Below are 26,580 nucleotides of genomic sequence, written 5' to 3'. Positions count from 1 at the left end.
ATTTTATTTTATTTTATTTTATTTTATTTTATTTTATTTTATTTTATATTGTGAGACAGGGTAGCCCAGCCAGGCAGGCAGATGCTGCAATAGCCATACTGCATGATGGGAACTTAGGGATGTGTTGGAGGCAGGAGTATTAAAGTCATTCTTGGCTAGCCTAGGCCACAGATGAGACCCTATCTCAATACAACAGGGCCATTGATGTGACTCAGTGGGTAAAGGAGCTTGCTGATAAGCCTGAGGATCTAAGTTTGATCCCTGGGAGCCACGTGGTAGAAGAAAGTTGCCCTCTGACCTTCATGTGCACACCATGGCACATCAGTGCACACACGCACACATACACACACGTGTGTGCACGCACACAAATAAATAAACTAATTAATTATTGAAAGATGTTTACGTCAACAATGACAAAATTCTATATGGTCCCAATCCAGCCCGGACCCAGCATTGCTCCAGAATGTCACCAGGTGACTTCTGGGTGGCATGTCTCTCTTATCTGGTCACACGTGAGTTGTCTCTCTTGCAGATACTCCAGTGGGCAGCAGTAAGCGAGCTGTGCCTGACTAGCATCTGCTCACCCTTCTGTCAGGAAAAGTTCCTGTATTCTTTAGAATATTATCTGTCCCCTACTCCCAGGCTATAGAGCTGAGCGGGTACAGAAGTCTCACATCTGGCTGGGTGGCTCAGAGACAGTTCAAGCTCAAGTACAGTCAGTTTGAAAGAGGATGTTTTCTTTTCTCTGGATGTGGTGTATGTACAAAGGGTGGGAACCTGCAGGGGGTGCCTCAGTATCCGGCCAAAAGATAAGAGAAGCTGGCTATGTGTATTGCTTTGCCCCTGGATCCAACCAGGACTGAAGAACACATCTGGAAATAGCAGTTTCAAAGCCACCACATTCCCCTTCTACTATAAAATGTCAATTTCTTGACCTAGGCTGGCTCTGGACAGACCTTCAGTGTTTCTAACACGGCTCTCTTCATAAACGTATCTGCCAATACTTTGGACAGGTGCCACATACGATGCTGGGTAGAGACACCTCATGGGTCAGTATCTCTGAGTTTTAATGTCCTATATCTTATGAAGGTTCTGCCCCAGAGCCAGTGTGTAAGGCTGTGTGTGAGCCAGTCTGTGTCCCCTCCCCAGTTCCCCCAAATGATGAAGTGTGGCTGTGGGCTCGTAAGCTCCAGGAATGAACTTACTCCTCAACAGTAACAGTGACACCGCTTAGCCCCGTGCGGCTTTTCCCAATAGTGACACCAGGCAACGTTTACTAAGTAGCGTGCTTCATGTGTTTACAGATTTCATTTCGGTTTCTTTTCACAACCCTCTGAGGTGGATTTTGTGATCTCCTTTTTACAAATAAAAGTCTGAAACTCACAGAAATTGATGGAACTTTCTGGATCCAAAGCACTTGTCTGTGGAAATCCAAAGCTCGCCCACTTGAATGGAAATTTCTTTATCTTCAAAACATTATTTTTATTTATCATATTTGTTTAATGTATTATTAATATCATGTATTAATATTGATGATATGTTTATTATATTAATTTATTATTTATTTATTGGGGGAAGACTGTCCTGGCTTACTTTCTGTCACTATGATAGATCATGGTCAAAAGGAACTTGAGAAGAAAAGGGTTTATCGGGCTTACACATCTTGATCACTCTATCATTGAGGGAAGTTAGGCCAGGAACACAGGGAGGGCAGGAAGTGAAGCAGACAGCATGGTGAGAGGCTCCTTACCTGCCTGCTCCCTCTGGCTTGCTCAGCTAACTTTCTTATGCAAGTCACTAACTTGAGAAATGCTTCTGCTTCTGCCTTTAATGGCATCTTTAAGGGTCTCGTTCCTAAGTACATTCACAACCCAGTGAGTAGTGGTAGAAGTTGGGGTCTCAACATCTGAATTTGAGGGGAACACAAGTCCATCACTGTGGGAAAACAGGCTGCAGCAGAGTTCTGGAGACGTTCCACGTGGTGGGTCCCACAAACAGGAGAAAGTCTAAGGTTCCAGAGGCTGGAAGCTTTGGCGACGGCAGGTCCCAGTGACACTAGAAAGTTCTTGGTTCCAAAAGGGTTTATTTTCATGGTGGATGGTAGATGGATCTGGATGTACCCCTTCCCCTCCCCCCCCCCAAACTCAGGGCAAGCCTGAGTTAAATAGGGAGGAAGAAAGGGGGAGGGTCTGGGGAAGATTGTTTAATTGGCTCCGTCCTCTGGCCTTCATTAGTATGTAAATCTCTCTAGGGCCTGAGGCCTGTAGTTACTCCCTCTACCCGTGCACTTTGGGAGGAGATGTAATGGTCAGTGTGGCTGAACAATGTAGGTCTATGGAGACTAGACTGCATGTCAGGACTCTGGGTTCTGGGGATGTGGCTGAACACCTGCTGTTTCTCCCTTGGAGGCTCAGGGTTCCAGGCCCATGCCCAGCCAAGAACCATGATACCCTTACACAGTCCCACACATCACAGTGCCTTTATTAACTAGTGTTGGGAGAGTTTTCTCCTGTGTGGGGTACACAATGTCTACCCTTTCTTCTAAGGTCCCAGTGGCAAACCAAAGTATGATTCCATCCAAGTTCCCCTGGGGAACCAATGAGGTTATTGAGCTTACTTATACTGCGTAGATGAGGAGTTGCTGGCAGGAGTATGGGGGCCCCCGAAGCAGCCACACTGAAAAGTCTTCACCCAGCATGAATTACGGCTTCCATAGAGATGCGCCCCCAGCCTATATTCTAGCCCCTCCTGAAAGCCCCTCCCAAGGCCACTGTGAAATTATGAAAAACTGAATAGGACGGCCTGGGAGGAGTGGCTGGACAGTGGTGAGGGTTTATGGCCCTCTCCTCTCCTCTCCTCTCCTCCCCTCCCCTCCCCTCCCCTCCCCTCCCCTCCCCTCCTCTCCTCTCCTCTCTCCTGTGAGAGAATGTCAACACTTAGCAAGGGCTGCTCTTTACAAGCAGGCACAGCTGATCTCCCAAAGGGATAGGCCTTGTCTGTCTGAGGGGAGGGTAGCTACCAAGGAGATGATGAATAATCCTGGCCTCAAGCAAGCCGCAAAAGTCTCTAGGTGAGCCAATGCTTCACAGAGACCAGATTCTATCAGGCTGGACCCCTACACACACACACACACACACACACACACACACACACACAGAGCACACCATACACACATACATATATACACACACATACACATGTACACATAAACACAGGCACACAACACACATATACATATACACACATGCATACACAAACACACACACACATACACTCTTCTACAAATTTTTATGCACCTGCCCCTTCTCCCTGATTCCCCCTCCTGTTTCTTAAAGGTCATTTACATTTATTTATTTATTTATTTATTTATTTATTTATTTATTTATTTATTATTTATTTATGTCTGTGACCACCCACCTATCACGGCTCTCTCCTTTCACTATGAGGGTCCAGAGAACCGAACTCAGGTCATCAGGGATGAGAGCAAGCATCTCTACCCTCTGAGTCAACTTACTGTCCCCTCTTCCCTTAAAAATATTTTATGTATGCATGCATATATGCGCGCGCGCATGTGTGTGTGTGTGTGTGTAGGGCAACTTGCAGGAGTCAGTTTTCTCCCCTCTTTATGTGCAGGTCTTTGGGATCGAACTCACGCTGTCAGGCTTGGTGGCAATCGCCTTTAGGTGCTGAGCCATCCTGCTGGCCCTACAAGCTAATTCCTCTCTTGTACCATGCACCTGCCTTCCCAGGCTCCAGGGCTCTTGGTCCATCATTGACTGTAGGTCACCATCCCCTGGCTCATTCTGCCACTTCTCTCTATTGTCTCTATTTTTTTTTTTTTTTTGGTTTTTCAAGACAGGGTTTCTCTGTGTAGCCCTGGCTGTACTGGAACTCACTCTGTAGACCAGGCTAGCCTCGAACTCTCCAACTCAGAAATCCGCCTGCCTCTGCCTCCCAAGTGCTGAGATTAAAGGCGTGCGCCACCACCGCCCGGCACTCTATTGTCTCTAAGAACAGTTCCAGATCCTAGTGGCTGATGTCCTCTCCCCTCCCTCAAAGCTAGACTTTCCTGAGGCGATGTCTCCACCTGTGTCCTCCACTCACCTGGGCACGACACAGATTGGCTTCTCTGCCGTCCGCTCCCCAGGCCTACTAGTTTCCCACATAAGAAGCCATGAGAACCTGTTCTCCTTATCTACCTTGACCTTTACGCCGGGCAGCTGTTTACCCTTTCGTAAACCTGCCCATGCCCGAGGTTCAGCTACCAGGTGTCAACCCAGTGCAGATCTCCTCGTCGGGTTTCTTCCTGCTTGTCACAGCTGTTTCCGGCCTCTCCAGACTGCAGGTGCTCAGACTGTCTAGTCACCAAACCAAAGTAGCAGGGAGGCAAGGGCGACCAAGTTGCTCAAAGAAACAACCAGGGGCCGGCAATGTAGCTCGATTGGTAGAGTGTTAACCAGCATTTACAAAGCCCTGAACTCCATGCCCAGACCACATAAGCCAACATTCAAGACATATGAACTTTGATGCTGGCCTGGGTGACATGAGAACCTGTCTCAAAATTTTTTTCTTGTCAAAGAAGGAGAAAAAGGAGGAGGAGGAAGAAGAGGAGGAAGAGGAGGAGGAGGAGGAGGAAGAGGAGGGGGAAGAGGAAGAGAAGGAGAAAGAAGAAAAGGAGGTAGCCCAGTGTGCCTAGGAGGCAGAGGCAAGTGAATCTCTGTGAACTCTGTAAGTTCAAGGCCAGCCAAGGGCACACAATGAGATACTGTCTCAAAAACAAAACAAAGGAAAGGGAGGAAAAGGAAAGAGAAGGAGTGAATGACCAGGTCTTTTCTATACAGCAGTTTGGTACAGTGTGACCAGGTCTTTTCTATACAGCAGTTTGGTACAGTGTGACCAGGTCTTTCCTATACAGCAGTTTGGTACAGTGTGACCAGGTCTTTCCTATACAGCAGTTTGGTACAGTGTGACCAGGTCTTTCCTATACAGCAGTTTGGTACAGTGTGACCAGGTCTTTTCTATACAGCAGTTTGGTACAGTGTGACCAGGTCTTTTCTATACAGCAGTTTGGTACAGTGTGACCAGTCTTTTCTATACAGCAGTTTGGTACAGTGTAGCCAAAGCAAAGCTTTGCTAAATCATGCCCAACCTGCAGGCTGCATCTGCTGCAGAATGCCCTCTTCTTGGCCTCTGTGGGCACTGCATACATAGTGTGCACTTAGACACATCGAGGCAAACATTTATTCATGTAAAATAAATCTTAAAAAGAAAATGAAAGCTGGGCAGTGGTGGTGCACGCCTTTAGTCCCAGCACTTGGGGGGCAGAGACAGGTGGATTTCTGACTTCAAGGACAGCCTGGTCTACAGAGTGAGTTCCAGGACAGCCAGGGCTATACAGAGAAACCCTGTCTTGAAAAACCAAAAAAAAAAGAAAAAAAAAAGAAAAAGAAAGAAAAGAAAGAAAAGAAAGAAAAGAAAAGAAAACGAAAGACCAACCCTGGAATGCTGGAATGTCTCACTAAGTAAACCCACCAATCACAGCAAACCTGACATGCAAATGTGGGCTAATATTTGCACCAATCACAGGGCTGCCTCCGTAGCTCTACAGGCAGTTGCTTTGGTAGGCTACTAGGGGAGTACCTCAAGCCTCAGTGGGAAGAACTGCAGGGTCACCCAGAGGTCACATCAACTAGTGATAGCAAGAGGTCCAGTACCTTTTGAAACAATTTTTGCTGAGACTGCACCATCAGGCATAGGAATAATTAACAGTCATCACTGGGCCAGCAAGATGGCCCAGAGGTAAGGGTGCTTGTTGCCAAGTGTAATGAGCCAGGGCCCCCACATCATGGGAGGAGAGAATAAAAGAATAAATTGCAAATTGTCTTCTGCCCTTCATATGTGTATCATGGTAAATCTCTCTCTCTTCCTCCCTCCCTCTCTCTCTCTCTCTCTCTCTCTCTCTCTCTCACACACACACACACACACACACAAATGTCTATTAGCTATCCTCCCACCCCACCCCCATCCCTCTGAGATAAGGTTTCGCTATAGCCCTGGCTGTCCTGGAACTCAGTCTATAGCACAGGCTGGCCTCAACCTTGCTTCAATATATAAGGTGTAACGTGATCTAGAAGGTCCTAGAAATAGCTGACCTCACAGCCTACATGTGTGCACACACATGCGAACACCTCTATAAAAGCAAAAAGAAAGAAGAGGAAGAGGAGGGAGAGGAAAGAAAAAGAAGTGACGGTGTTACTCAACGGCTAAAGGGGCTTGTTACCAAGCCTGGCAATTTGAGCCCAATCCCAAGAACCCCCAAGATGGAAGGAGAGAACTGTGCCTGATTGGATGCGCCCACACACGTCCACAAATAGATGTACTTTAAAATTTTTATTTTTATTATTTGTGTGCATGTGTGCACATGAAAGTGTCCTCAGAAGTCTGAGGTGTCAGATAGAGCTGGAGTTACAGGCCGTTGTGAGTCTGTAGTTGTGGGTGCTGGGACTCAAAATCAGGTCTACTGAAAGGACAGCAATTGCTTTTACCCACTGGGCCAACTCTCCATCCCTAATACAAATTTTTAATGTAATTTTAAATAAAAATTAATAAATTTTGACAGGTGTTTTTCTGATTTATTTTTATTATTTAAAAATGTATGGCCGGGCAGTGGTGGCGCACGCCTTTAATCCTAGCACTTGGGTGGCAGAGGCAGGTGGATTTCTGAGTTCGAGGCCAGTCTGGTCTACAGAGTGAGTTCCAGGACAGCCAGGACTACACAGAGAAACCCTGTCTCGGAAAAACCTAAAAAAAAAAAAAAAAAAAAGGTAAAAATGTGTGTGTTAGTGTGTGGGTATGTGTATGTGAGTGCAGGTGCCCTCAAAGGCCAGAGGCATCAAATTCCCTGGAACTGGTGTTAAAGGTGATGTAAGCTGCCCGACGTAGGTGCTGGGCATCGAACTTCGCTCCTCCGCAAGAGAAGCTCGAGTTCTTCACAGAAATTTTAACATTGCTTACTAGTCTCACAATGCCTCTAAGAGAGGTATCTCTACTGTCTTAGTAGGGAATGGGAAAAACAATACTCACAATGGAGTGTCATTTCAAAAACTTATAGAAGGAAATCGCTGGCATCTGGGCGGAAACCCTGGAGACGGAAATTGCGGAGGACTCTGGGTCCTCTGCTGGTGCGCGGGGTCTAGGGTCCGGTTGCTCACGGCCGCGGGGCCTTTAAGGGGCGTGGCAGGGGCGTGGCCTCACGGTCGCCCGCTCTCCCAGGCTGCCCCGCGCGCGCGACGGCAGTTCGGCCACGTCCCTGGCCACGTCGCGCCCGCTCCCGCCATCTTTCGCCGCTTCCTCTCTCAGGGGTTGTCGCCGCGTCCTGAGTCGCTGCCGAGCTCCGGTGCCGCCGTGCCGCGCCGACCGCCACCGCCATGAACATCTTCCGGCTGACTGGGGACCTGTCCCACCTGGCGGCCATCGTCATCCTACTGCTGAAGATCTGGAAGACGCGCTCCTGTGCTGGTGAGCGGCCGCCGGGGCGAGGCGCGCGGGGCAGGAGCGCGCGCGTTCGGCCCATTCGACCGACCCATTCGGCTCTCGGTCGTTCGGAGGCTTGTGCGGGGCTTGCAATATCCAGACACACCCACCTCGGCCTGCTCTGCGGGCAACGAAACCCCTCCGTGTGTGCACACGGGCTGGGGTGTCCGTCGCAGCTCTGGGCCCCCCGTTCTGCGCTTGGTCCGCTCACGAACTTGATCCGTCTTGGCCCAGAGAGCGCTAGCGTAACTGCCCCCGCGTCCTGCTGCATCTGAAAAGTTTAGCACGGGTTCTGTGGGGTTCTGGTAGGCGTGTCCCTCTCCTCGGACTTTTTGGGGGGCGCCTCTGAGTCCCCAGGAATCAATGAGAGACTTGCTTGAGGAGGATGGATAGGACCGCGGGCTAGCAGGGCCTGACGTGGCAGCCAGGCCACCCGCGAAGGTGGGGCTCGCTGGAGGAAGAGGGGCATCCTGCTAGTCATCCTGTTATCTTCAAGGACTGGAGCAGGGGATGGGATGGGGAGGCAGGATGGTGTCAGGTCAGGCCTGTGCTTACAATTGAAGGGACTCAGGATCTCACGAGTCATAAAAAGAGATGTGGATATCTTGTGAGTTGCTTCGCATAGTTTTGATGCTATTCTGAGAAGCAAGCTAGTTTTTCATTCTTGAGTGTGGCAGTCTAATAACTGGTTCTCTTAAACTGGAAGCGCTGGGTACCACTGAGGTCTCTGGTCTCCTCTAGTGTCCTGGCTCCACGTCATCAATGAGTTGGCGCTGAACCTCCCTCGCACTCTGCATATTTCATTCCGAGTATTGCAGAGAGGCAGTAGAATGAACTTTCCTCACATAATAGCTGTGGATTTCTGCATTTCGTTAAATATTAGGAATCTTACAAGTTTTAGATTAGTTACTGGTGAATGTGATGGTGCTTGCCTGTGATCCCAGCACTTGAGAGGTGGAAGCCTGAGTGAGGTTCAGAAATTCAAAATCAGCATGGACTACCTAGTGGCCCTGTCTCCAGAAACACTCCCTCCCTCCAAAGAAACTCATTAATTAATTGGTTGATTAGGTAATTAAATACATTCTTAAAATACTGTCCTTGAACTCAATGCTATGCCTTCTAAGGAAATAACTTTGTAAACTCAAATTTAATTTTCTTTTCAGAGACAGCAGAAAATAGGAGTCCTAAAGGACCTGGGTGATAGATATCTGATTTATTAATAAACACCTCATCTAAAGTAACACCACTCCTTTGGCTCTCTGAAGGTCTTACCTCTCCTGGAACATAGTTGAGATCCAGGAAGTAAGCACAACCCCAAAAGACCTTTGATCAATCAAAATGGATGTTACAAAGTCCTTGTGCTGAAACCAGGGTGAACTGAGTTGAACTGACTTGGAGGTGAACTGAGAGGCTTGATTTCGTGGTTCATGAAGACAGTAAGTTAATTGCTGCATTGCGATAGGTGTGCATTAGGTAGTCAGCTGGGTGTTTTACATGGCTCATCTCAGGCAGTCCTTAAAACAACCATGCAGGCAGGCCCCCAGACTGGAGGAGGGGACCAAGTCTTAGGTAGGTTAGCAGGGTTCCACTGAAGCCAGGTTTGAGGCATAAGTGGTAATGAATTTGAGATTTCCAGTTAACGTTGGCTTTGGCCTAAGCAGTTTGCACATTGATGCCATGGTTCTGGCACTTTTGTTGTAGTGTTTGGACACTGTTTTTAGACTTTAGCTGTCTTTCTAAATCTCTAAGTCTCTTCTTCTTTCTTATGTTCTTCTGCCAAGTAAGATATATTTTATTTTTAGTTGTGTGAGTGCTGGTTCCTGTGGAGGCCAGAAGAAGACATCCTATTCCTCTGGATCTGGAGTTACAGGCAGTTATGGGCTGCCCAATGTGCTGAGAACTGAACTTAGTCCTTTGCAAGATCAATACCTCCTCTTAATGGCTGAACCCTCTCTCTAGCCCTGAGAAACAGAAGGGTTTTTAAATTTTTTTTTAATTTTATTTTTTATTTTTATATTTATTTATTTATTTATTTATTTATTTATTTATTTATTGGGTTTTTTTTCGAGACAGGGTTTCTCTGTATAGTCCTGGCTATCCTGGAACTCACTCTGTAAACCAGGCTGGACTTGAACTCAGAAATCTGCCTGCCTCTGCCTCCCAAGTGCTGGGATTAAAGGCGTGTGCCACCACCGCCTGGCAAGAAGGGGTTTTTAATTATTCATTTTTTGTGTGCCTGTGTGAGTTTACTATAAGTGTGCAAAAGCCCTTGGAGACCAGAAGAGGGGGGTCAGATCCTCTGGAACTGAAGTTACAGGCAGTTATAAACCACCATGTTGTTGCTGGAAAGTTGAACCCAGATAGTTTGCAAGAGCAGCAAGTGCTCTTAACTGCTGAGCTGTCTCTCCAGCTCCACAACAGTGGGATTCTTAAGGGAACTTTGAGTAACCAGGAAAAGGAAGCAGGCTGCTATTTAATATTCATTGTTTTCATGGGAGGTTAGAGCATTGAGGAAAACACAGTATTTGAGCTGACGTGCCAAGATGAGATGGTAAATGGGTGAGTTCAGTTTGTGATGCCCAGGTATCCCTTGGACTCATGATCCTCTTTGTTCTGCTATATACAATTTTCTGACCTTTCAAAAGTGAAAATCACCAAGGTCATGTACTTTGAATTAAATGCTGACTTGTTTTAGATGTGCTGTTTTCCATGCTAAGTTTAAAAGTTGTTTAGAGGCTTTTGAAAGAAGAACTTGATCAGAGTTTCTCAAATATCCGGAACCTGAGCCATGTCCTTCCAGGTGGTGGTTTTCAGTTTGAAAATTGGAGCTCATTTTAGGGTTTCAACACCAGCGTTGAACCTAAACCACAGGGCGTTTTTCCCTAAGTGGGAGCTGAAGCAAGCAATAAGGAAGCTGGACGTTATATTTTTGAGTACTCAGTGTTGCCTCAAACCTGGAATCCTCCTGTGTCAGCCTCCCAACAGCTAGGAGTGCAGGTATGCCTCTCCACTCCAGGATCTAAGGACCTGTTGTATAGTTGGGCAGTGAGCTGATTGTGCTTGGATGTAAATTCTGAGGTTGTGTCTGTTGTCACTGTAGAGTGAGACTTGGATGAGAATGTCTTGTGTTCCTGAACTGCCAGGCAGCTTGATGGTCAAGGTGTCTCTTAGGGTGTCTGTCACTCTTTTCCCTTGTCTAGAGTACCTTGGAAGAAGAGGCTGTAATACTTATTTATGGTGCTGGAGTTTGAACCCAGGGTCTCACTGAAGTCAAGCACATACTCTACCAGTTATGCCAAATCCATATCCCAAAGCTGTGTTTTTAGGTGAAGTGCTGTCTGTCTAACTTCCTCTATAGGCTATGGTCACTGTCAGTGTTGTGCCCTGAGTTTAAGTGACTAGTAAGCCCTGCGATAGTGACCTCCAGCCTCCTCCTTTATTTACTCTTTTCCTCCTAGCCGTTATGTAGGTTGTAAACCTACCTTTCAATCTGTCGAACTTGACGGGAGCACATGTCCCTGTATGTCATGGAACTGAATAGTTTTTATATTTGAAGTAAATAGAAAACTTTCCTTTCTTTCTTTCTTTCTTTCTTTCTTTCTTTCTTTTTTTCTTTCTTCTTCTTTTTTTTAATGATGGTATTGGGGATTGAACGTAGGACTTCCCTTATTAACACTTATTGTTGTCTTTCTCAGTATTTGAAGCTTTTGCATCACATTCCTAGATTCCTCTTGGAGTTGTTTTCTCTGATCTTTTGAGGGCTAGCTAATCTCTTACTAATCGTTGTCATGCACTGCTTGACCACCCTCTGTGTGCCCAGCCCTGAGAGCACTCAGAAGCAGATGGCAGGCAGAAGCCGCGGTTCCATTCCTGCATGTTATAAAGTGAGTGTGGCAATGCATGCTGCAACTCCAGCGTTCTACAGGTGGACATGGGAGGACTAGAAGTTCACAGCCGTCTTTGGAAGAATCTGGAGAGTAAAAGGGAAGCTGCACTGGGAGAACGCTTGTCTAACACATGGGAGGCTGTCAGGTGAGAGGGTAAATCATGTGTGCAGAAGGACAGACATAGCTGTCAAGCTATGAGGACCAGTGACTTCTGTGAGTGTGAAGTGAAGGGAGGGATCCAAGGACACCTCCTGTGACTTCCCAACAAGAAGTTTAAAGATTACTGAAGAAAAGAATGGTCAAGCCAGGCAGTGGTGGTGCATGCCTTTAATCCCAGCACTTGGGAGGCAGAGGCAGGCGGATTTCTGAGTTCAAGGACAGCCAGGGCTACACAGAGAAACCCTGTCTCAAAAAAACAAAACAAAACAAAAAAGAATAGTCATGTAGCCAAAGATAACCTTGAACTTCTTACCCTCCTGCTTCTACTCGGAGTGCCAAGATCACAGGTGTATGCTGTCCTGCCCAGTTTATGGAGTGCTGGGCACTCTGTCACTGAGCCACATCTCCAGGCACAAAGCACTGTCTGTAGATAAGAGATATTTGTGTAGAATTTGTAACAAAAACTATAAACAGGCTGGAGCGATGGCTTCAAGGGGAAGCTTCCTTGCTGCTTGCTGTTCTGAAGATCAGAGTTAAGTTCTCAGCACCCACATTGGGAGGCTCAAACCACTGACAACTCCAGCTCCACTGGCTCTGATGCCCTCTTCTGCTCTCCATGTTCACACACACGGCAGACACACACACGGCAGACACACAAATAAAATCTAGAAAATATAAAAGTCTACAAAAATAAGTATGAATCTAGGTGGGAAATTATAAATAATTCAAATGTTCAATGGTCTCATAATTTTTGTTATGTCCACACTGAAACAGTATAGAACAAGAAAATGCGTGTTCATAACAGGGGAAGATGATTCCAAGACATGAATTCAAACAACAGGTTGTAAAGCATGAGGTTGCTTTAAAGGGTAAAAATGTGTATGGGTACACATGCAAACGTAATGGAGAGGGGGCATTAAGTGTTGGAGAGGGGGCTCAGCAGTTAAGAGTGGAGACTCAGGTTCACTTCCCAGCACCTACATGGTGCTAACAGTGATCTGTAGCTCCAGTTCCAGGGACCCTGACTACTTCTGACCTTCATAAGCACCAGCCACATGTGGTGCACATACATATGGCCAGACATTCATACACATAAAACAGTCTTTTAAAAGGAGGGACATTAAAGCAGCTCATACACTTAAACTGGAGGTGGGAGGGCTTTGTAAGAGACTAGGACTACAGACATGGCTGTTATTAGAACTTATTATTATTTTTTTTTTTTTGGTTTTTCGAGACAGGGTTTCTCTGTGTAGCCCTGGCTGTCCTGGAACTCACTCTGTAGACCAGGCTGGCCTCGAACTCAGAAATCCACCTCCCTCTGCCTCCCAAGTGCTGGGATTAAAGGCGTGCGCCACCACCACCTGGCTTTACAAATCTTTTTTTTTTTTTTTTTTTTTTTTTTGGTTATTGAGAACTTTTTGCATTTCTAGAGGACCCAGATTTGAGTCTGATACCTTCTTCTTGTCTCTGAGGACACCTGCACTCATGTACCCTTAACCCACAGAAAAAGACATGCATAATTAAAACTGATAAAAAAAATTTAAAAAGGAGACATTATACTCTTTCTGTATATTTTAGCTTATTTGAAAGATTTTAAGAACGATTGGCGTGAGGCTGGGCGGTGGTGGTGCACGCCTTTAATCCCAGCACTTGGGAGGCAGAGGCAGGCGGATTTCTGAGTTCGAGGCCAGCCTGGTCTACAGAATGAGTTCCAGGACAGCCAGGGCTACACAGAGAAACCCTGTCTCGAAAAAAAAAAAAAGAATGATTGGTGTTTTTTTTTTTTTTTAAATAAGAGAACAAATAGCAAAAACGTATTTAGAAAGACTGTCATTTCTCAGTATTCACGGCAACATGTGTACTATAAAGCACTCTCGTCTTTTCAGCATTCTTAACAAGTTAGTGTAATCTAGCTCTGTGTGACAAACGCAGAAAATAGAAATAGGGTGCTGTTGTAATAGGACTAGCCTTACCCTGCACCTCAGCTGAGCTTGAACCTAGGCCCTCTGGTTCCTAAACCACCCTCCTTCCTGCTGAGAATTTAACCCAGAGTCTTGGACATGCTAGATAAACATTCTACAAGTGAGCTTCATTCCCTGCCTTAGTGGGGTTTTTGAGACAGAAGATACCAGCACGTAGCTCTGGCTAGCTTTGAACTCTGATCTTCCTGTCTCAGCTTCATGATTTCAGATGGGCTGGGATTACAGGCTTGTTCTGCCATGCCTGAGTGTGCGGTTATTCTTAAGTGTTGAGTTGTAGAGTCCAGGGAAAGGTCAGGAGCATTAAAAGAATGTCCAAACTGGGTGTGGTAGTATACACCTGTAATCCCAACACTTGGAGAGGTGGAGGTAGGAGGATGAAAAGTTCAAGACCAGCTTTGACTCCATAGCAGATTCAAGGTCAGCCTGCACTATTTGTCCCCACCAAAAGAAGATTTTTTTTTTTAAATTAGAATATCCAGATGCTTTGAGAGAATGTTAGGTGTATGGCCTTGCTGGGTGGCCTGACCCACAGTGCTTGGTGGTGTCCCTGCTGGTACTAGAGCCTCCTTTGTTTGGATAAGGCGTCTGTTGTATAAACCAGTAGGAATGTCAGAACCCAACTTTGAACCTTAGCTGTAATTTAAAGTCCTGTGGGCTCAAGTGTGGAGTAAACCCACTGAGCTTTGTGGGGAAAGACAAGCATAAGCGATACTCACTCGACAAGTTTTGCTCGTGAATATAGCTGTCGGATGCATTTGGTACCAGGATGTCACTGAAGTGCTCCGTGAGTGTGCCCTGTGAGTGCTTGTGACAGGATTGCCTTGGGACTTTTTGGTCCACAAGCAGGTTGGTATTTGGTATTGCCTGTGATTGTAGCTCAGTAATAAGGTAGTTGCCTAACATGAGGCTCTAGGTTTGATCCTCAGGATTGCAGGTAGACAGATAAAATGACTGATCCATCAGATCCATCAGCACTACAGATCCCTCAATAGACAGATAAGGTAGCAGCTATTCCATTCCACCCCTACCCTCCAGGAGAGTCCTGCCACCACCCCCACCCCCATACCCCCATCTTTAGCTTGAGACTACTTCCTTCTGTGAAGATAGGATACCTTTTCAGTGGTAAGGAGAAAAGCTGCTACTTGCTAGTCAAGCTCCAGGCTTGAGAGAATGGTTGCTGCATCCTGTAAGCATCCCAGATTCCCAGATGCTAGTTACAGTGTGGATTCCATCGTATATACTGCCTGTTTTCTCCTTTGTCCAGTGCTCACTCAGGGAGACTCTCACCCTCCAGCTGGTAGTAACTTAGGACCTAGGGCCAAGCCCAGAGCGTGGTATCTAGAGACGCAGTAGGATTCAGATTCCCTGAAAGTTTCATCCAGAATAGCATACTATGAGACTGTCTAGGACATGAAGATAAAAGGAATTCCAATTTCTTTTGAGCATGATTTCTCTGCTATGTGTCAAGTATAGTGGGCAGCATTGGAAATACTAAATGAACAAGTTACAGCTTCTACAAGAGATTCCATGTCTAGTGGAGTTTTACAGAGGACCAGGAACCAGAGTTGTGTGGGAGGCTAGAGGACCATCTCCAGTGTCCTTGCCTTCCACTTGGTTTGAGACTGTTCTCCACTGCACAAGTCAGGCTGTCTGGTCCATAAGCTTCCAGGGATTATCCTGTCTCTACCCCACCCCTGTATCTCAGTGGAAGTGCTGTGATCACAGTTGCCTGCTACTGTGCCCAGCTTCATATAGGTTCTGGGGATACTCTCACTTGTATGACAAGTGCTTCATCTGCTGAACCAGCTCCATAGTGTGTCATATAAAGTCTGTGGAGAAGCCAGGGCAGCAGCTGGCATGAAATGCATGCTGGGTGAATCAGCAGCACCAAGACAGGGTGTCTTCATCTCTCAGCCAAGGTGATGGTTGTCTAGGTGGGTTTCAGAGGACAGGGATGAGCTACCACCCTGGCCTTTAGTGTAGGCATGCTGAAGGTGATCTGGATGTCCCTGGCGCCAAAGCCCCATTGGAATAAACTGCCTGCCTGCATCCTGTCTTATTGAAAATACTGGAAAGAACCATATAACAGGTGAACTGGAAAATTCTCAAGGCTCCACCAAACATCCTGTAGGACCTGTCTGCTGCTCCAGTCTTTCTCCATTCTCTTCTCGCTACAGGCTTTAGTATCTGCGTCACCGTTTCTCCTCTAGCACGTTAATCTCTGCTAGAAAAAAGTTCCCGTTTCCAAGCAAAGCAGTCAGCACATTGGCTGCCCGCCTCTGCCCTAGGCCCTTGTGTGGAAGCAGGTCAACTTTTTTTTTTTTTTTTTTTTTTTTTGGTTTTTTTTGAGACAGGGTTTCTCTGTGTAGCCCTGGCTGTCCTGGAACTCACTCTGTAGACCAGGCTGGCCTCGAACTCAGAAATCCACCTCCCTCTGCCTCCCAAGTGCTGGGATTAAAGGCGTGCGCCACCACCGCCCGGCGCAGGTCAACTTTTTACCTTTCTAGTCAGGTGTTTTTATGAGGGACCTTGTTTCTTATACTGAGAAAGTGCTCATATCCAGGCTTGTAGTCTGTAGGCTGTAAATGACCTGAGGGTGTCAGAGAAATGTGCACTTCCGTGTTCCACAGGGTTGAAGCGAGCAGCGTATGATGAGTTTTCTGCTGGGTCCATACTCAGCGCTGTAGTGTGCACCACAGCCGAGATAGTCAGACTCTGATACCAGTCACCTTCCATTTGTCATACATTTGCTCAGTCTGTAAATCTTGAAATTCGCACAGCCCTGTGGGCAGATGTAAGTGTCTGAAAGGTCAGCTGTACACTGTGTTCTGGTCTCCCCCGTGTGAGCTGTGGCTGCCCTACTTTGCAGGTGGAAACATGGTGTCAGGGTGTATCAGTTTTTATTTTGTATTATTTTGAGTCAAGGTCTCCCTGTGTAGCTTAGGCAGGCCTGGAACTCAGTCTTCCTGCTTCCTAAGTGTTGGGATTTCAGGCACATGCTAGCACAGCCAGCCTCCAGTGTTAGCCGTTGTGGGGAAAATTTAAAAGGCCGCCTCTGTGGTGTGGCCCCGGAGGGGCTTCCACCGCTGTGGCGGGTCCCACATTCGGGAGGAATCCTATGGTTCCAGCGGCCTGGAGGCCTTGGTAGCGACAGGCCCCAATAACACGAGGAAGTCCTTGGTTCCAAAAAGGTTTATTGTCATGGCGGATGATAAGTGGATCTAGGCGTACCCCCAAGAACTCAGGGCAGTCCCACGTTATATAGGGAGGGAGAAAGGGGGAGGATTGGGGGAGGATCTGGGGGGGAGGCACGTTTAATTTGCTCTGCCCTCTGGCCTTCATTAGTATGTAAATCCCTAGGGCCTGAGGCCTATAGCCTGGCCTATGTAATTCTATGGAGACCGTGACTGCTTTTCAGGATCCTGGGTTCTGGGGGGGCGCCAAACTCCTGCCGGTTCTCACGCAGAATCCTACCCAGAATTTGCAGAGTCTCAGGGTTCTAGGCACCTGCTCCACCATGACCCAGGATACCCTTACGCAGTCCCACAAGCCGTGTGCTGGGCATGTGAAGGCACAGATGGTGAGGAAGGTAGAGAGGGTAGGAGGTGGAGAGCATGCAGTGAGCTAGTGGGGCTGAGGCCTTGCGGGTGCCTGTCTTGGTGTATTGGCCAGAGTGTAATGAAGCCCCTTTCCTCGAGTCGTCACCGTAGCAGGACATGGTTGGAGAGCCTAAAAGGAGAGTTATAAGAAAGAAAAACTGATTTCTCTCTGGCCTAACCAGTTGTTCCTGGAGCCTTCCCGTCTGCTGGCTGCCCAGGGTGACCCCGTGACCTCAGGAGCCAAAGTTCTTCCCAGGCTGCTCTCAACTCTTGCCTTTTGTTTCTTCAGGTATTTCTGGGAAAAGCCAGCTCCTGTTTGCACTGGTCTTCACAACTCGTTACCTGGATCTTTTTACTTCATTCATTTCATTGTATAATACATCTATGAAGGTATGGTATGACATCAGCTCCAATGCATTTATCCACCATGTGCACACCTGAGGGAAATATTAGCTATTTTTTTCTATGTAAAATCTCTCAAGAATGATAGCTAGGTATGCTATTCTTTTTAATTGTTTTTTCAGTTTCAGTATGTGTACATGTGAATACAGGCTTGCACGTGTTGTGGTGCCCATGTGGAGGCCGGAGGATTCTTTCTCCTAACTCAGATCGTCAGGCTCAATTGGCAAGGGCTTTTGCCTACTCAGCCATCTTGCTGGTGTGTGTATGTGTGTGCGCGTGCGCTTCTATCTTTCTATAGAGGTTTGAATTTTTTTCATGTGTGTGCAGTACGCCTTTCTCAGATGCTTGTGTGCACACTGTGTTTTTCTACAGAGAACACTGGACACACTCCACTCTGTGTGTGTGTGTTTTAAGTTTTTATTAGCATATATTCATTATGACATTTTGACACATGTACATAATGTATTTCAGTCACAGTCACCCCCATCGCACTCTTGCCCCCTTCTGCTAATCCCCTTCATCTTCCTAATCTTCTCCCTCCTGGTGCTCTTGTGTCTTTTTCCTTTCTGTACTTAGTTTATGTGCTGGGAATTGACTCAGGGCCTCGTTCTGCAAGCACTTTATAGCATTGGTCTAGGAACTTGGTTTGAGGCTCCCTCTACCCAACACTTGGTGTTTGAAAGAATCTTGACAAGATAGGTTTAAGTGGGCATGCAGTATTTCGGTTTATGATCTTTGCTGAAACCAAAACAAACAAAACAAAAATTTGAGGGACAGTGAGGTGGCTTACTGAGTAAGAGGGCTTGCCACCCTTGAGTTCAGTCCTGGGAACTCACTTGGTGGAAGTAGAAAACCACGTCCTATAAGCTGTCCCCAAGTTGCCACACACACATACATATACAAACATATACCAAATAAATAAATGTTTAAAATTTACGTTTGTTTTTTTGTTTTTGTTTTTGTTTTTTTAAAAAAAGCAAGTTTGAGTCACCTGTAATCATTCTGTTCTGGACTCTAGTAATCAGGAAATAATTAGCTGCGTTAAAAATGGCTAGGTTGGGCTGGGGAGACAGCTCAGTCTGTAAAGTGCTTCTCATGTATGCCTGAGGGCCTCAGTCGACCCCCAGCATCCATATAAGTTGGGCATGGTGGCACCCACTTGTAGTCTCTACTCTAGAGAGATAGAGACAGGAGGATCCCGAGGGCTCAGTGTCCTGCTGGCCTGGCCTGATTGCTGAGCCTGATGTCTCAGAGCACCTTAGCTGGAGACAGGGCTCAGCAGCTCAGAGCACATGCCACTCTGCAGAGAACATGGACTGGCTTCCCAGCACCACATTAGGCTTACCGCAGTCTGCAGCTCCAGCTCCTGGGGATCTGGCTTTTTTTGTGGCTTCTGTTGGGCATCCCTACACATGTCATATACTTGCACAGAATGGCTAGGTTTCTGCTGTTGTCTGAGTAAGGTACTGGAGAGGAGAAGTTAGGATCTTCTCTTTTCCAACCAAGGCCCAGCTCTAGGCAGGCAGGGCCTTGGAAAGCTCCTGGCTGTAGTAAGCCTGGACAGAAATGTCTCAGTATGGGTGCACATAGTATGTGTGCTTTGTTTATTGTACATGCATAGGTTAATAGCAACAATTTTAATACAGTGCTGACTTTAAAAATATGTATAACGAGGGTCTGGGAACTGTTTAGTGTCATTGTGGGTTTTCAAAGCATTTGAGGGCTTGGTGATTATCCTCATTTTCCCATTAAGTCATTTGCCCCAATGTTTTCCTTATTAAGTTTCTCAAGTTGTGTTTCCTAGGGAGGGAGTAACTAGACAGTGTGGTCCTTATCCCAGCCATCTGTATTCATGATTGGAATTTGCTGCTTGATTCTTAGGCCTGAGTGTAGTGTCTGCAGTTTATAAATTGATATAATTTCAGGATATCAGGCTTTCCTTGGGGCTGGGTGACCTTTTGAAGATGAAGGAACTCAGTTGTGAGTCCGTGAGCGGCTCTGTTGCTGTGCACACAGAGTTGCTGCTTGGAGGCAGAGACATTCTCAGACCAGCTCTCAGGGTCTGGGGAGATGGCTTGGAACTTCAGAGCACTTGTTGCTCTTAAGAGGACAGGAGGTCAGTACCCAGCACCCACAGCAGCCTTGATTCCAGCCCCAGGGCTTCTGACTCCCTTTTCTGGCCTTTGCAGGCATACAAACATTTGCACATACATATACATATAAATCAAAAAGAAAACACATTTTGGAGAGATGCCTCATCAGTTAAAATGTTAAAAGTTCATACTTTTTTTAAAAAAGCATTTTTTAAGACTTATTTATTTTATGTGTATGTGTGCTTTGCCCGAGTCTATGTAAGTATACCACATGTGTACCTATTGCCCTTGAGGTCAGAAGAGGGCATTGGATCCTGTGGGACTGAAGTTATAGACAGTGGTGAGCTGCGTTGTGGGTGCTGGGAATTGAACCCAGATTCTCTGAAAGAGCTCCACTAACCAACTCTTAACCAGCTCTTCTCATGCCGCTCTTGCAATGGACGCCAGTTCAGTTCTCAGCCCCCACACCATGTCGCCTATAACTCTACTTCCAGGGAATCTGATACCTCTGGGTCTGCAGGTAGTCTAACCCGCAGTCAGACACAGACACATAATAACTGCAAAGAACATCTTTTTAAAAATAGTAGTAAGGAGAGGACTGGATTACATCATTTGTTGCCCTAGCAGAGGATCTGATACCTATAACTCCAGTTCCAAGGACATCGATCCCTTCTGCCCTTGGAGGTCACCAGACAGGCATGTGCTGTATAAATATGCAGGCAAAACACTCACAAAATATAAAAGTCTAAAAAGATAAATAAATAGTAGGCTTCAGATAAATAACAGTAACTCTTGATTTTTCTTTGTTACAATACCAGACTGACTTTCATAGCAACAATTCAAATATTTATTGTTTAAGTAATAATGTTTTAAAATTTGTATATGTTCACTTATTTTGTTTATATCTGAGTGTACATCTGTGAGTGCACATAGGACACTGATCAAGTGTGGGTTCAGGACACCTCTAAGGAGTTGGTTCTCCTTTAGAATATCTGTCCCAGAGACTGGACTCTGGTTGTTGGGTTTGGCCCCAAGCACTTTTATGCACTGAGCCGTCTTTCTGGCCGTAAACAAAGCAATGCAGTTTGAGTAAAAGCCACGGAGGCAGAGTTTAACCTGGAGTACAATTCTTATCTTTACACAACAGCTGTCTAGAGGTGCACTGAACTTTGCATTCATTCTTTCCCCTCTAAAGGTGGTGTGTCATAGCTCAAGAGGAGATTAGAAGCCTGTTTCTTTGAAAGTTTCTTATAATTTTAAGATATATGCTTAACATGTGATCCAGCCAACCTGCTCCTAGAGAAAATGTGAGAAAATGAAACTTAGATTCACACAAAGTCTGTAACACATGTTCATAGCAGCTCCTTCCTCACCACCTACCAAGAGGAGTTAGGACACTTCTCTAACTGGTGAGTGAATAGACAGATTGTGATGCACCTGTGCGTTAGGCCTGCGCTCAGCACCAAGGAGGAAGTGGGCCAGAGATTAGGCTCAGGGGATGCGAGTGCTTGTTGACCAATCATGAGGCCTGGAGTTCAAATCCCAGCACCCACATTTCATAGTTTACAACAGGTTGTAACTCCAGTTTTAAGGAATCTGATGCACTCTTCTGGCCTCCATGGGTTCATGTGCACACACACACACACATAAATAAAAATTCCTCTTTGAGCTCTAAAAGGAAAAATTACTAATGTGTGTAGTGACATGTTGTTCCACTTCACTCACGTGGCTCTCTAGAAAAGGCAAAACTAGATAGAGCCTTGAGGGGCTTAACTACAGAGGCAACAGGGTAGGATCCGGGCGGGATAGAACTGCCCATGTCCTAAGTGTGGTGGCTTTGTGACTCCACTGAGTATACACCAGTGCAAAGTGAATGAGCGTGTGCATGTGTGCGTGCTTGTGTGTGTGTGTGTGTGTGTGTGTGTGTGTGTGTGAAGCTGACTCTGTAGGTGGTAACAGTAGTGTGTAGGAACAACTGCACTGTGCTCCTAACCCCGTGTCTCTCCTTGGTCCAGCTTATCTACGTTGCCTGCTCCTATGCCACGGTGTACCTGATCTACATGAAATTTAAGGCCACCTATGATGGAAATCATGACACCTTCCGAGTGGAGTTTCTGGTGGTTCCTGTAGGAGGCCTCTCATTTCTAGTCAATCATGACTTCTCTCCTCTAGAGGTTGGTTAAGGGTTATTTAGTGGTCACATCTGGTTCCCTGTGTAAAAAAAGATCTATTGACAGAAGTGGATTCTTGTTGGCTTGTTTTCATTTTGGTTTTGCTGTTCTACAGACTTCGGGTACAACATACACTGTTGTAAATAGATTGGTAGATCAGAATTAAACCACCAAGGTTCTTGGGTGTCTGCTGAAAGCCTACTGCTGGACGTTTCTCCAGATTAAGCCTGGTGTTGTGGTACATGCCTGTCATCTCAACACTCAGGAAGTAGAGGCAGAAGGCTCAAGAGTTTGAGGTTACTGTCAGCTACACAGTGAGTTTTAGGCCAATGTGTGCTACTAAGACCTTGTTCGGTAAAAGAAAGTGGGGGTGAGAAGGCTCAGGAGATACCTGTTAGTAAAGTGTTGAACACCTCCAGAGCCCACATGAAAATGGATGTGCAGGGGTGCATTTAATTCAAGTGTTGGGGAGGCAGAGATGGTGGGTCACTGGCGCTCACTGGAGGGCTCATGGCTAATCAGACCTGTTTTTAAAAAAACAGGTGGATAGCATCTAAGAAATGACACCTGAAGTTATTCTCCAGCATGAGCACATGTACACACACACACACACACACACACACACACACAGTGCAGATGCTCCTTGGTTTTGATATGGATATGTTCATTTATTGATAAACTTGTTAGTTGAAAAAAAGTTTAATATAGCTAGCTCACCAGCGCGGCAGGTTGTAGACTGTTTCCCAGCGGTGCTGGCGATGCACTGTGGGTGACTGGGCTCTGCAGCTCATCTCTGCTGCCCAGCATGAGTGTATCCCGCGAGCTCACACAGGTGGACATTTACATATGCTCTCTGTTGAGTGTGCATTGATTTCATATTGTCAGGAAGTTGAAGAGTTTTAAGGCAGAGCCATCTGTAGTGAAAAATACAGTCACTTGGTGGAGAGTCAGCAGGAAGTAGAATGGGTTGGGGACTCTGGATCTGGACAACCCAGTCAAGAACATCTTCCATGTGCATTCATGGTAGACAAGATCGTGACAGTTCCCAGCTTCCCCAGCTTATCCAGCCTCTTCCATGGAGTTTGCCATTCTGTTTATGTGGTGGCTGGTTGCTCCTCCCAGCTGAAGCCAGCCTTCTGTTTTTCAGATCTTATGGACCTTCTCCATCTACCTGGAGTCCGTGGCCATCCTTCCACAGCTCTTTATGATCAGCAAGACCGGCGAAGCCGAGACCATCACCACCCACTACCTCTTCTTCCTGGGCCTCTACCGGGCTCTGTACCTGGTCAACTGGATCTGGCGCTTCTACTTCGAGGGTTTCTTTGATCTCATTGCTGTGGTGGCTGGTGTCGTCCAGACCATTCTCTACTGCGACTTCTTCTACTTGTACATTACAAAAGGTATGTCAGCTCTAGCCTGCACTTCATAGTTGCGGATTCTGTCAAGGGCCTGCTTGCCCTGTGCCCTTCTTGGTGCTCTGTTAAACCACAAGAGCACTCTGCTTCCATGTGGCTGTAATGTTCTCAGGAAGCATTTCCACTGTAAAAGCTCCGCTTGGGCTGCTGTCTCAGTTGGCAGAGTGCTTGTCTAGTGTGCTCCAGACCCTGGGTTTACTCCTCAGCGCTACAGAAAACCAGGCATGGCGATTCCAGCCCTGGGAGGTGGAGACAGGTCATCAAGGGCATTCTTAGGTACATTTCCACTTTGAGGCTAACTTGAGTGCCCCCTGCATGTGCCCATTTCTCCAAACAAAATAAAGCCCCAAGGTTCAGTCAGGACTAAACTTTCTGACAGCCATCAAAGATCTTATCACTCAGTTGCAGTAAGTGCCTCGGTGACCAGTTTGAGGCGTCTGTACTCACAGGTATGTGGGGAAACTGCATGGGAATCTGTAGCCTGCCCCGTCATGTCAGTAAATAGAATCCACACAGAGCTTTGCAGTCCCTCCCACCTGTCCTTCCCAGACTCTGTTTGTTGCTATTCAGGGTTTCTAGTTGCTGCCGTGGAAAGCTAGTGGTTAGCTCATATATAAGGATGTATAGTTTACATTTGTATAAATATAGGACGCACAGATTTCTAGCTGGCTTATGAAAACTATCTGTGGGCCTTGCTCAGAAAAAAAAGATGCACATTTATACCGATGCAGGTAGACTCCTGCAGAGCTGAGCGCTCAGTCCCAGCCTCGGATCCTTGCCACACAGACAGGTTCCTAGTGACTGGCCTGCTCTGTGCCAGGACGTCACACCTTAGGTCTGTTGTTTGCTTTGTTTTGTTGTTTCTTGAGGCAGAGATCATTATGTAGCACAGGCTAGTCTAAGTCGTGTCCTGTCGCCGCTCAGCCTCCTGGGGCCGACAGACTGTCCTCTGTGCTTTAACTCTTCCATAACTGTATGTGTACCAGGGAGCGCCATAGCAAGAGCTTCCACTGGACAGGCGGGCACATGCACCTGTAGTCACAGGATTCAGGAGCCTGAGGTAGGCGGAGCTTGAATTTGAGGCCTGCCTGGGTTACACAGCAAGACTGTCTCAAAAACAAAAAAGCAAGAACAGGGTTAGTGCGCTGGCTCAGTGGACAGAGTGCTATGCAAGTGTGCGGACCTGAGTGGGACTTCTCATCACAGCCAGGCACAGTGGTGTGAGTCTAGAATGGGAGTCTAGCCTGATGTGCCCAGCAGTGAGCACCAAGGAGAGAGAGCCTGCCTCACACACGCTGCAAGACGAGGACCAGCATCCTAGACTGCACTGACTTGCACACACAAGCTGAGGCACATGCGCACAACTCCTGTCCTCCCCCACCCCCTACACACACACACACCAGCAAAAGAGAGCAGCCATGAATTTAGTTGTTGTTGTCTTAGGGTTTTACTGCTGTGAACAGACACCATGACCAAGGCAACTCTTATAAGAACATTTAATTGGGGCTGACTTACAGGGTCAGAGGTTCAGTCCAGTATCATCAAGGCGGGAACATAGTACAAAAGTTGCTGAGAGTTCTGCATCTTCATCTGAAGGCCGCTAAGAGAAGACTGACTTCCAGACAGCTAGGACTAGGGTCTTAAAGCCCACACCCACAGTGACACACCTACTCCAACAAGATCACACCTTCAAATAGTGCCACTCTCTGGGCCAAGCATATTCAAACCACAAAAGTTATGCTTTTACTTGGCTTTGTTGTTTGTTTGTTTTCTTTTTGTTTTGGGGTTTTTTTGTTTGTTTGTTTCTTTTTCTTTTTTCTTTCTTTTTTTTTTTTGGTGGGGGTGGTTTAAGACAGGGTCTCTGTGTAGCCCTGGTTGTCCTGGAACTTACTCTATAAACCAGGCTGTCCTCAAACTCAGAGATCCTCCTGGCTCTGGCACCTGAGTGCTGGTGTCACCGACTAGCCTGGCTGTGGGCTTTTCTCTTGTCATTTCCTTGTTCTCCGGCATGCGTATGCGCCAAGAACCAGAGAGGAGACTGGCTTGCCCACATGCTAACTTCTTGTTTGTTCTTTTCTGTCAAATCCTAGTACTCAAGGGAAAGAAGCTCAGCCTGCCAGCGTAAGTGCCAAAGACCATCAGCAGCCTCTGCCCTTCAGGGTGCTCGGACAGGGTCTCACCATGGCGAGGGCGCGGGATGCTCAGTGTGGATGGAGAAGCAGAGAAGGCTGCTTCTGTGGCAGCCGCTCACTGGTGGCTCTTCAAGGATGCAGAGGGAAGAGACCAGGAGGCTTCTGTCTACTGCATCCTGCCTTATCTTTTTTATTACTATGTACAAAGATTTTTTTACACAAAGAAACTTAATGTTGTGTTAATAAATTCAGTACGTAGATGAATTGGGGCAGTTTCCAAAAGTGACGATTTTGTGCAGAATAAGTACAAGCCTTTTTTATTTTTTGAAAATTTGTTGAGGTGGTCAATTCTTTGTGTCTACAATGAAATAAATTATACTCCTTGGTAGATTATTCAAACATCTGTTAAATTTCCATGATATTTATTTTATTTCATTTTTTTGCCAAAAGATGAGTTGTGTTTGTTTGAAATCTGAGACACTGTGTTCCATTGGTGTTTCTGTCCAAGAGTCCTCATTGTCCTGGAAACCCGTCCCCAGATGTCACACTACATGTCAGGTCCAGGAGGGTGACTCGCAAGCCCTACTGATTTCATTACCAAACCTTTAAGGTTCCCAGCGGAAACTGTCAGCTGATGCTCACCAAATGCTCACCCTTCACCCCCGCTGAGCCATGCAGCTGTGAGCTTACCCAAGGATGCTGAGACCACCACACCCAGAGCTTCTGGGCCTCCTCCTTCTGACTATGGAGAGGGCTGGGGGTGATGGCTGTTTTGGACAGAGGACTCCGCTCCTCTGAAGAATGGAACACAAATAGCTACCTGTCACTGTCAGTCACAAATCTGAAGGATCACTACAACCATGTCAGACTCAAATGTTTTTTTCATAGCACTTTTGGTGATAAAATGATTGACAATCTTTTTAATTGGCAACACCAGTTATCATTCCTTATATTCTTTTTAGTATTTTTTTTTAAACTGGGCTCTTGCATGACCTATATTGTGTTAACATCCTAAATAAACATTTTATTAAACAATGTATGGTCTTTTGTGTGAGTTAGGCTTTGAATGTTCAGTGTTAAGATGCAACAAAAGCTCTGTAGGGCTGCACACATTTAAGATTCACTTACGGGGCTGGAAAGATGGCTTGGTGGTTAGGCACTTGCTGTCCTTTGAGTTCAGTTCCCAGCACCCACATGGTGGCTCACA

General features: G+C 46.5%; 1 protein-coding gene across 1 annotated transcript; it reads left to right on the top strand.

Moving 5' to 3' along the window:
• Positions 1–7,335: 7,335 nt before the first annotated feature.
• On the top strand, positions 7,336–26,410 carry Kdelr2 (KDEL endoplasmic reticulum protein retention receptor 2). Its single transcript, XM_028756109.1, has 5 exons — positions 7,336–7,518; positions 17,450–17,550; positions 21,671–21,829; positions 22,974–23,226; positions 25,332–26,410. The coding sequence occupies exons 1-5, from the start codon at positions 7,428–7,430 to the stop codon at positions 25,364–25,366; spliced, it is 639 nt and encodes a 212-aa protein (XP_028611942.1). The 5' UTR covers positions 7,336–7,427; the 3' UTR covers positions 25,367–26,410.
• The last annotated feature ends 170 nt before the right edge of the window (positions 26,411–26,580 follow it).

This window comes from Grammomys surdaster, unplaced genomic scaffold (assembly GCF_004785775.1).
Source record: "Grammomys surdaster isolate TR1022 unplaced genomic scaffold, NIH_TR_1.0 126109, whole genome shotgun sequence".
Taxonomy (NCBI): Eukaryota; Metazoa; Chordata; class Mammalia; order Rodentia; family Muridae; genus Grammomys; species Grammomys surdaster.
The sequence above is the reverse complement of the archived record's forward strand: the minus strand, read 5'-3'. Positions and strand labels throughout refer to the sequence as shown.